Source organism: Sphaeramia orbicularis, chromosome 5 (genome assembly GCF_902148855.1).
Source record: "Sphaeramia orbicularis chromosome 5, fSphaOr1.1, whole genome shotgun sequence".
NCBI lineage: Eukaryota > Metazoa > Chordata > Actinopteri > Kurtiformes > Apogonidae > Sphaeramia > Sphaeramia orbicularis.
The window spans coordinates 42,009,613-42,021,189 of NC_043961.1; the positions used below are offsets into that span (position 1 = coordinate 42,009,613).

General features: G+C 36.5%; 1 protein-coding gene across 4 annotated transcripts in view; it reads right to left on the reverse strand.

The window, feature by feature from the left end:
- Positions 1–3,862, reverse strand: part of ccdc66 (coiled-coil domain containing 66) — a 54,718-nt gene extending 50,856 nt beyond the window's left edge. For 2 of the 4 annotated variants that reach the window (XM_030134470.1, XM_030134471.1), the window contains exons 1-3: positions 3,666–3,862; positions 1,828–1,886; positions 1,568–1,590 (exon numbers count right to left, since the gene is read on the reverse strand). In XM_030134470.1, coding sequence (XP_029990330.1) covers positions 1,568–1,590; positions 1,828–1,886; positions 3,666–3,676 — 93 coding nt within the window. In that variant the 5' untranslated portion in view covers positions 3,677–3,862. The remainder of the gene's footprint in view (positions 1–1,567; positions 1,591–1,827; positions 1,887–3,665) is intronic. The other 2 variants (XM_030134469.1, XM_030134468.1) reach the window with 1 other exon arrangement.
- Positions 3,863–11,577: the final 7,715 nt, after the last annotated feature.

The following is an 11,577-nucleotide window of genomic DNA, read 5'->3' on the forward strand; positions in this document are numbered from 1 at the left end:
ACTTCAAATGCCTAAAAAAGAAAACCCCTTCACTTTTTAAATAAGGTTCATCCAAAAAAGAAACAAAAAAAAAAACAAACAAACAAAAAATCAACCACCTTTTCAATTAAGGCTGTTTGCGCTGTTTACCCAAAAGGTCTCTTGCTTTAGAAGTAGGCCACCACAAAAATAAAAGCATAGGCTGAAAATTTTTAAGGCCTTCAGCTAATGTGACTAATGCTAAGGAAGTAATCAATCGGAAGTGGAGGTCGGTGCACTAAAAATAAAGTTATTTTCAAAAATATTTACATTAACATACTTTGCAAAGTAGTTAAACAATTAAATAAGGTTCCCATGTCTGCTTAAGGTTAGGTCTGGGTGTTAAATGGTTAAGGTTAGGGTTTGGGTATGGTTGGGGTTAGTTTTCATTGGTAAATAGCCCTTGTATGCACTGTGGGCAGGTTCGTTGTTAAGCTAATGCTAACGGGAAAAGTTGATTGCAACTTTGTGAACTACCAGTGCGAGTAAGCAATTGTGTGATTATGGTGTTGAACTGTTCAGCTGCCTGGTATTTAGTATTATTCTGATGAATATTCACTACAAGAAGTTTTAAAATTATTTTATTTTGAGAGGAGGAGAAGTGGAGCTTCCTGTGGAGCTCCACTATTGTGGCAATAATTGCAGTAGACCCCATCTCAACTCAAACGGCTAACTAACACTAGCTCAAGAAGGACAACTGTCTATTTTATGGAGATAAAGATGTTTTGTGTTTTCTGTGGTGAACAGTTGTCCGAAGAAGGATCATTTTGTGTGCACTGTGGTGGACCTTAACTTTAAGCAGAAACGAGAACCTCATTTAATCATTTAACTGCTTTGCAAACTATATTAATGTAAATATTTTTAAAATAACTTTGTTTTTAGCACACTGACCTCCACTTCCAATGAGTTACTTCCTTAGCATTAGCCACATTAGATGAAGGCCTTAAAAATTTTTCGCCTATGCTTTTATTTTTTGTGGTGGCCTTAATTTTAAAGCAAGAGACCTTTTGGGTAAACTGTGCCCCCCTTAATTGAAAAGGTGGTTGATGTTTTTTTTTCTTTCTTTTTTTTGATGAACCTTATCTAAAAAGTAAAGGGGTTTTCTTTTTTAGGCATATGGAGTTTCATTTTTTTCAAACACGTTTTTTGTTAAACGTATAATTTTTGATGTTGCTCAATTTTATTTTGAGATACTTTTTTGGTAGAGGTCTATTTTTTTAGGACAGTATTTAAAAAAAAACAAAAAACATACACGTTTATTTTATTTCTTTGTACAAATTAATTTTTTATTAAAAGGTTTTTTTTTAAGAGAGTTTTTTTCATGCAAGTGTATTTTTATTTAAGGGGTACATGTATTTTTTCAGATTTTTTTTTTTTTTTTTTTTTTGTTAATAAATCACAATCTCCTTTTTTTTCTTGTAGTGGATAATTTTTTGGGCTATTGCCCCTCTGGGCCACCGTACTTATCAGCCTTCTTTATTGATTTCTGATCAGTTTTCACACAAGTGACAGACGGGTGAAATGTGCAGTTTGTGAGAATATTTCCTACTTTTGCTGGATTCTTGTTGATGCCTGTAGGTAAAAATGAGATGCAGCAGGGTCAGACATCATTCTCAGAAATACAAAAAAGACAAGAGCTATCAATTAATTATTTCAGTCTATTTTAGGCAGCACCAACACCAAACCCTTATCCTTACTACATGGTTCAATCTGAATCATTAAGCTCAAACAAAGAAATAAAAGCAAAGGATGTTCTTTTTCTATAAATAAGTGAATCTGATTCAAGGAAATGTCAGATGAGTGAATTACCATGACTCAGTAGAATCAGTCTGGGTTTTCCATTGTCCAGTTCAAACAATAGGCCGTCTCTGTGCATACAACAGGAGAAAGTGAATGAAATTAGGTTTAGTCATTAATATGGTGTTTATTGGGGGGGGGGACTGATCATTAACATAAAAGTAATTTACATCATTTACATAAAAGGGCTGGTGGGCTGTAATATTTGAGCTGTTTCAGTCTGTGTAAAATTGTCTTGGTGCCTTGGCATTTAGAAGTATGTCAAAGGTACCATTTACCTGCAGGGACCATTTGTACAAAATTCAAACTTACTTTTAACATGAATCAAAGTATAATTAATGTACAACAGGTATGTCAAAAATGCTATAGTCTGTTAGGACCAGACAATTTAGTGCAGAATTATTCTCGTGGGCAAAAGTAACTTGGATTTTGCTCAAAGAAAATGCACATATTACTGATGGTTTTGAACTGAGTTTTTTCCCCTGACTCAAAAACACAAACTTAAAGTAGTCTTTAAAAAAAAAAAAATCTTTATAAAAATTTCCAGGCAAATTGGATGATCATAGATTATGTGGTCCTTCTGAACACTGAAAAACAACAGATCATGTTAAAAATACATTTTGTTCAGATTTACACATCTCTAAGCATAAATAGGATCAAATTTCTTGAGGGAAATGATGCATCCTACAGGCTGGTGTTTCTTGATCTCGTAAAATGAAATACGAGAAGGAACTTCCTTTATGAAGCTAAGGCTGTGCCTGGCTCAACAAAATATAACGTGAGGCTGTTATTGGTTATCTGTCAATCCAGGGCTCTGATGTTAGCCTGTTCACATGAAAGAGGCCAAGATGGCACCAGGCCACCATCACAACATGGAAAGGTCTAGAACAGAAAAACTGTAATAAAGGCTAAAAGCAACAACAGCTCCTGCAATCAAAGTCAGAGGAAACAAGGATCAACTGCCACTGTGTTAATGTGTGACTTCCAGATTTTTTTCTTCAGTTCACTAGTCTGAGGATTTAGAACAAATATCAAAATATAAATTACTATAAAATATTATATAATCAATAAATCAAACACTGTAGTGCTTTAATCATTCTGTTTTAAGTTTACATATTAGGTTACATGTCACTACCCATACAGATGGTTTTCCCTCCTTTTTTCATCCACACACCAAGGATCTACACAATCTTCAAGGTGAATTAATTGGTCAGTACTGGTCAGCAGGAGGAACGTTCAAAGCTTCAGTCCATTTTTTGGAACATAACCTGCTTGAGAGCAGGTTTGCAGGGAAAGTTACCATATCCATTTAGAAGTAAACCTCTTTCCTGACACTGGAAATTGTGAGTTGTACTGACAACATGTTGCACAGGGCTGTCACAAAAAACTTTAATATCTTAAGTAAAAACATAATTCAAAAGTAGACTTCTTTTTAAAATCTATACACTGTATTACAGCCTGGTAATCAGGCCATGGTGATGTGTTAATCAGCCAATAATCATTATTATAAATGTTAATTCAATATTTCATGAAAGGTTAAAAACAAATTGCATGGACGTCGAAGAAACAAGATGTAAAATTAAAAAAAAAAAAAAAAGAAAGAAAAAGAAAAACGAAAAAGAATTGCAATATATATAATTGTCTTCCAGCCAAAACTTGGTTAATTAAATTAATTTGATTTACCGCCCAATCTTACTTGGAGCCTAACAGCCTGACTTTGTTCTTTGTCATCTTTGGAACCATGTGTCATGGTACTCGCATATATGTTTCCAGTTTAATAAAATGATATAATCACCGTGCTGTGAAAAAGCTTAGTTAGCTTATTGCTAATTTCAAAAAGACAGACTCACCCAATATTCATGCCGATAGAAAATACCCGCCGATATGGCAGAGAGATTACCGATAACCTTCCTGAGGTTGAACAGATGGGCTAAATGTTGCGTAATAATTTTAAGAAGTGTTTTGGGGTTTTTTTTGCTACAAAATCAGGGTAACCGCGCTGTTAAAGACGCTCCACTTCCTGGTTACTAAAGTGTGTACGGTGGTTGCTTAGAACAACCAAGAACAGCTTCTCTGATTGGATGAATATTTTTGTGTATCCGCCAATTGCATGTTTGTGGAGGCTGGACTAACAACGGTAAGTCTGTGCTGCGAATATACATCTGTCACTAGGTTTCGATGTCTAATTTTCAAACACTTATCTTACGTTTGCCTTTCAGTATTGATGAAGTTCACCATGTAATTTTTTAATCTTTGGTGAAAAACATAAAGAATGTGTAGTTTTCAATACACAAGATAATAACGTGTGTACAATGTGTATATAGACGTAAGATATATATTTTTACATTTTCATATATGAATGAATACTTATTCAAGACTTTAAATCCATAATCCTGGGTTAAGCAAATCTGCAATTCATAATTGTAAACATTGTTTTGTTTTGTTTTGTTTTAAATTACATTGATGATGTAAACTAATTTTTTTTTTGGTTGAAACCGGTGACTCATCAACATTTCTAGTGTTGTACTTCGTTTTTGCAAGAGGAAGAATATTTTTTTCACTCATTAAAAGCTCATTTATTTGGTGTTGAAACAGGTTTAGAGCAGCTAATTAATAGTAAAGCTTTATAAACGTGAAAGTTTGATTCTTTTCTTTTATTATCTGACAGAAAGCCTGGAATTCAACCGATATTTATGGTTGGACGATTAACAAAGAAAAATCTAGATCCATTATCTGAACGCCAAAACATCCAAAAATGAACATACCATCGTAAATAAAAGTGTATCCATATACTTTTGGACTCACAGTCCTATCTTTAACCTGCAGATAGCGCTAGAGCTTCACATTCTCACAACTCCACCGTAAAAGCCGAATAGTCTGCGTTAGCAGCCCCTCTATGACGTCATCCGCTTGGATGTTTTTTTTCCGCCGTTACTGATTCCGGATACCGGGACCGACATCCATGAAGCTCTCTGGTGTCTGAAACTCGCTGCCCCCACCGAGTCAGCGTTGTATCCAGCGCGTGAATCCGGCGGTAAGTCTTTATATTGACAGGTCGGTGTTCCGACAGGAGAGACTGCGTATCGACCAACCGTGCTGTTAGCTTGTCGGCTAGTGTTAGCATTGAGGCTAATTGAACCGCACAGTGTCGGACAAACATCAGTTTTCCATGTGTCCCCAGTCATCCGGCTATAAAACAGTGTTTAAACGGAGGTGACATGAGAAGGTGAAAAGTCTTTCTGTAATTACCTAGAGGAGCATTTAAGTGCAGTGGAGTTGACTTAGCCCGCTAGCATGGCAAGCTAAGGTCAAGAAGCTGACAGCTAAGACTACATAAACGTGTTATGTGGTGAGTAGTCGGACTGCTGCTGGTTAACAACCGCAGAACGGGTTGATTTTTCAGCCGGATTAACGTTTTGATCAGATTAACAAGGAAAATGATAAAATTGTTTAATAAAAGTCTAATTAGCTTTACTGGTGCTAGTTTGGCGTAAACAGTAGTGCTATGATGCTATTAGGATGTGGATCGATTTAAAATGCTGCTGCTGGTTTAAAGTGCACATCTGCTGGATGGAACTGCTTCATGAATTGTATTTGTCCCAGTGCTTGTCATGTTTGTTTGTTTGTTTGTTTGTTTGTTATTTGTTTTTTAACGATAGATTCATTTGTTTGAAAGAAAGCAAGAAGAACAAGTAATTACATAATAGAAAAACTAAATAAGTGAAACAAACAAAGTAATGAATTCAGGGAAACACAACAAAATAATATGCAACAGAAAGGCGTTGTATCATCATGGCAGACACATCAAGGTCCATATAGACCAGATGTAGCGCTGCCACTAACAACTAATTTTCTAATGACTAATCTTTTGACTAAACTTTAGATTGGTCAACTAATCTAAACTACTAATAAAAAAAGGGGGGCAAAACATAAAATGTCACCTCTACCATGACAAATGTAAACAATATAAATAATCATTACCAAACAAAAAAATTACAAAGTGGGATGTTTTCCACATTAAAAACATTTGAACACTTATTCAAGTAAATGGTTAGCTATATCAATATAAAACAAAATATTAATACAAGGGCCCTTAAAATTTCCAGTGCAAAGGGACTTCCAGTGAGTATTTGCTTAATACTGCAAATATGGTCTCATATCTCACAATCATTTTCAGGACACTGTCAGTGAGTACTGCTGCAAGTTGTGGCATGCAGTCCTTCATTGGAAGGATGAATTCAGTCAGACTACTTTGCCTACAACTGACAACAAGAGAAGAGAGAAAAATACACAAGTAGCCACAAGTAGATGGAGACATAGAGAGCCCATTCCTAATAACCTGTCTGGGCTTTCACCTTAATCTTCACAGCCTACTTTTGTTGGAAGCTCATTAAGTAAACTGTTCAAAATCATGTAGCCTATTAACAATCTAAGCATTAGCATCTTCATTTCCATTAGGCTATGCCATATTAGTCAGAGTCTGGACTAGCCTACTACCTACATCAAGAGAGACAGCAGGTACATATTGATGCACTAGCATTGATTTCCCAGGTGCCGGACTGTAGCACCCGTGATATGAAGCCACGGCACCTGGGGCTTGTCTCTGGCAGCGTTTGCAGGTTGATCACATTCCTACTGCATTTGAGATGGGAGACCAAGATTAAGTAGGTGGTCAACAGTAAACCGACACGTCAACTAAAAAAATTGCCATCAACTAATTTTCATGGTTGATTGCGATGACTAAGTTGACTAATCGCGGCAGCACTAATCAGATGGAGTTCCACTTTAAAGGCCCAGAGTGAAGGTAGTAGTAATCAGATTATTATTTATTGAAGTGTTCTGTAGTATGATGAAAAAATATTATCATTGAATTTTAGGCTCTGTAATTTATATTGTAATGAAGGCAATAGTGATATGATCAAAAATGTTCTCATGATAAAAGTGTCGATGTCGACATTCTGTTGGGTTTCTTCTCTAAACAGTATTTTAATGTCTTGGACTTAATTTGCCATGTCTCTTGAGATAATTATGTACTCGAAATAGTGGTTGTAGTATCATCTTACATGAAATCCAATTTGGAAAAAATTTGAAATCATTAATTCTTTTAAGTTTAAAGGCTTTTTTTGGTCCAAAGTAAAAATTAGGGATGCACTGATACCACTTTTTTCCAGACTGAATACAAGTACAGGTACTTACATTTGAGTACTTTCCGATACCGAGTACCAATATAAGTACCTCATAATACAATTACAGTTCTTAGTTACTTTAGAAAATGTGCTTTGTTGTCGTTGTCATTAGTTTGACTGTAACAAAGTGCTGCTACTGACATTTAATGCGTTGGAATGAGCATTTCTCAATCAATCCACCAGGGGGTGCTGCTCTTAATTTACCATACTGGCCGAATACCATGAAGAAAAGTAAAGTTTTCTGAGAAGAAGAAAGTCTGTAGTAATAAACATGGCGACAACAGAGGTAACACTAATGTGGATACTAATGTTGATATTGATGAGGGTATTTGTCGTAAATATGTCAGTAGTTTTTCACTAACTCACACAGTCTCTCTTTGAAAAGATCCGCTACCCCCATGGTTCCCGGTGGTATTCTTTGTCTGGGTACTTATCCATAAGCACCTGGAAAATGGATGGAATGTAGAGGATGGACAGAGTGCTCCGTCCGTATCCGTCTGTGTCCTTAACATTACTTTTGTCACCATCATTTATTTTCAAAACTCTCCACACAGCTGACATTATGTCTCCGCCGTGTACTTGCTGCACTTAACTGCGACTGTCATGCTGCCGTAAGTGGTATTGGTGCAGTTGTATCGGAGTATTTTTACAAGTACGAATACAAGTACACACGCTGAGTATTGGACCCGATTCCCAATACTGGCATTGGTATTGGTGCATCCCTAGGTGTTATTGTTACAGAACTAATCATAAACATATCACATATGAGCACATATTTGGTACTTTCTGAAATTAGGCAAGTCTAAACCTCCTTCAGAACTTGACAAGTGCAAAGTAGTCATCTTCAAATTGGGTTTGCGTTTACTCCATGTAAAAGCAACAAGCCAACCATTTAACTTTTTCAAGACTCCATTTGAAAGTAGAATAGGAATCATTTGGATGGGAGAGAGTACTCTAGGCAACATGTTCATTTTAATCATAGCTCTGTGTCCTAGCCAAGAAATTGGCAATGAGCTCCAGCACTCCAAGTCTTCGACAATGGGACAAAATTTGTCTTATACATTTGGCTAAATATCAGGGTTATGAATATAACTAGGTATGCAAAGCCCTCAGGGGACCACTTAAAGGGAAAGGAGGGCTGTATGTTAGGAACTGACTTTAGACTCTCAAGTGGCATGGCTTCTGACTTTGTCAAATTAATTTTATAGCCAGAAAATTTGCTAAATGAGTCAACAACATTAAGTAACATGGGAACTGAAGTTTCTGGTTTTGAAATATAAATTAAACTGTCAGACCCACACCATTGGTTAGTATAGCTGCTTGAGGATTACTGTATAAGACCTTAACCCATCTGATAAATTATCTCCTACATCAAATTTATCCAAAGAGTAAAATAAATAAGACCATTCAACTCAGTCAAAAGCTTCCTCTGCATCCAGAGAAAGCACTAAACCATCAACTTTTTCTGCTCTTAAAAACTTGGATAATTTTCAGAAGACGCCTGACGCTACCACAAGAGTTTCGCCCCTTAATGAACCCAGTTTGATCCTCCTTTATGATCTTTGGTAGCAGACCTTCAAGGTGCATGGCGAGAATTTTTGTAAGGATTTTCCTGTCCACATTTAGGAGGGATATGGGCCTAAAGGACCCACATGACTCTGGACATTTGCCTTTTTAAAGAATGAGGGATATATTTGCTTCTCTTAGAGTCTGGGGCAGCTCATTCTTTGAAAATGCATCATTAAACATACTGACTAAAGGGTCTACTAATTGGTAATTGGTTGGAAAATTTAATAGAATTCAGAGCAGAACCCATCAGGCCCTGGCAGTGTTTCCTGTGGAACTGATCTGTTGGTGTTGCGGTGTGTAATCCGGGGGGGCGGTCCTACTTATAATACTATGGGGGTACTGAGCAGTGTGGACTGTGCCACTCCCGGATGTGAAAATGGAACTTAACGTTCATTTATGTTTTCCCTACCTCCTGAAGCTTCACAAACTTTCATTTGAGGGGGCAGGACGTTTGTCCTGGCCTATTACATATTATACATACATATAATAATTCTAATGCGACGGTGATGATTTTTTTTGTATGAAATGTGTGGTGTGGCAGCAAGGATTTCATGACAGAACCTTACCAGAAACCCTGGGCCCTGGTGCTTTTCCATTGTATTATCTATATGGCTTTAATCAACTCTTCCCTGGATATTGGAGAGTTGAGAGCATGTTTATCTTCTGACGATACAGTAGGTAGTCTTAATTGGGCAAAAAACCTTTCCATCAAAACAGGTGCATCATTTGGCTGTTTTGAAGTATATAGATTGTGGTAAAACAACTAAAAGGTATCATTTATGAGCCTATTGTCATATATGTGATTGTCCTGAGCATTACAAAGGGTTGCAATGATTTGTGACTCTGCTCTTTTTTTGGTGAGATAAGCTAAATCTTTTCCAGGTTTGTCCCCATGTTCATACATCCTTTAACTAATAAATCTAATTCTGACCTCCTTATTTTGTGTGAGAAAATTATCCAAAATGCTTTTAATTGCATTTATTTCTGCCATGATAGCTGGAGATGGGGATGCCACATAAGCATCTTCTTTAGTTTTAAGCTCAGTCATTAACATATTTTGTTTCTCTTTTTTTTTTTGCTTTTTTTTTACTGGCTGAAAACGGAATAATGAGACCCCTAGCAAATGCTGTAGCTGTTTCCCACAGCAAAGCAGGGTTATCTGTGGATTGTGTTTTAATGGAAATGAAATACCCAAATTCTGTGTTAAAGTGATTAACTCTTTCCCCGCCAGAGCATTTTATATTGAGTTGCTAGCCAGCGCCAACCTTTTTGGTCATATTCACTAATCTTTGAAGGCCCACTGAAAATGTTGTGTTATGTGTATGTAAACACTGAATACATCAAAAGAAAGAACACAACTTCAACTTTTAAACACCAAAAAATATTTTATTCTATCTTCATTCGTTCATGAGGTATAAACATTTGAATATTGGTCATTTTCAGGAAAAAACTAAATTTTGAGCAAAAAAAACTGAGAAAATTGCATTTTTTTTTCAAAGATATTGATTTTCAAGATAAAACTGATTTTCTGTTTAGATTTTTGACTCTCTTATTTACAAACAGTAACACTGTATTCAAAATCACAAAATAAAATATTATAATTATTATTATTATTAATAATAATAATAATAATAATAATAATAATAATAATAATAATAATAATAACAAACAGTTCTAAGATATCCCAACGTTCCACAAAATGTTAGGGTAAACCTCCTCAAACTTCACACAAAACATCTCCTAAAGCACCAGGTTCTCCATAAACTTTACACACTTAGATACATCAGTTATGAGTCTTTCACATACTAGTTTAGCTTTTTGATATAAACACTTCCATATTCCTCATTTTCAAGAAAAAAAAGAAACAAATGCACTAAATACTGTAGATTTCTGGCCTTTGCTTGGCTGCACCAAGTCCTCCTGTTGGACCACATCTTCATGTTGGACCACCTGTTTGATCTGTAAATAAGTATATGGACATCTATTTATTTATCTGTTTATGAACATATGTATTTATTTATTTCATACAAAAGCCAGATAAAACGGTATCTTATCTGCCTTACCAAGGGGCAGTGCTGCCCCTCCCTACATGCAGAACATGCGCAGTGTGGGCCCACTTTGCGCAAGCTGTGAGGGGATGCATTCTCTGCAAATGCATTGCAAAGGATATATGTGCACGCAGCCGTGAGGCATGCCAAATGCGTACTGTAGAGTATCAAGTCAGCCCAAAGCAGAGAGGAGAGGAAAAAAAGAGACAAGTAATCTGACACCCCATGTGTTTCCACAATGATTGATAGTAAACAGCATCTGACCAATCAGCAGTCAGATGCACCGACAGGTTGTTGGACTTTGGAGGAGAAATGGGTTCATTCAACAGTATGAATCTGGAGCAAAAGAAAAAAAATCAAAAAAGAGGAGACTTGTGTTTCACTTAAAAGTGGGTATGTTGTTGAAGTAAAAAAGAAAAACTTTGTGGCCTGATGGTCCGCCAGCGGCAGCTCTGTATCATCTGTGCCAGGAGGTCCAGGAGCTGTCGGTCATCACTTCCTGTGTGTCTGTTCCCCAGTCTTTCGTCTGTTTCCAGCGTCCCATTCCTTGTGGGGAACTGGGCCTTGTGGGGTCCTGGTTCCCATCCTGTGTCTTTCACCTCGTGTGTCTATTGGTTTCAGTTGAGCTTATTATTTCAAGTCAGCCTGTCAGTCTTTAAGTTTTCCTGTCTGTTTTATAATGTGTTTGTTCATGTCCTTTTTATTTCTGTGTCCCTCACCTGTCTTCCTCTGTTCTGTGCTTTCAGTCCCTAGTTCAGGGGTGTCCAGATCCGATCCTCGAGGAGCACTGTCCTGCATGTTTTAGATCAGGGATCACCAACCTTTTCTCTTTTGTGAGCTACTTTTACATAATGAAGTTGCCGGAGGGCTACTCTACTTTAGCAACATTTATTTGCATACCTAATTTTCATACATACGTGTATTTTGTATAATTCATTTGTAACATTGTGTTCTTCATT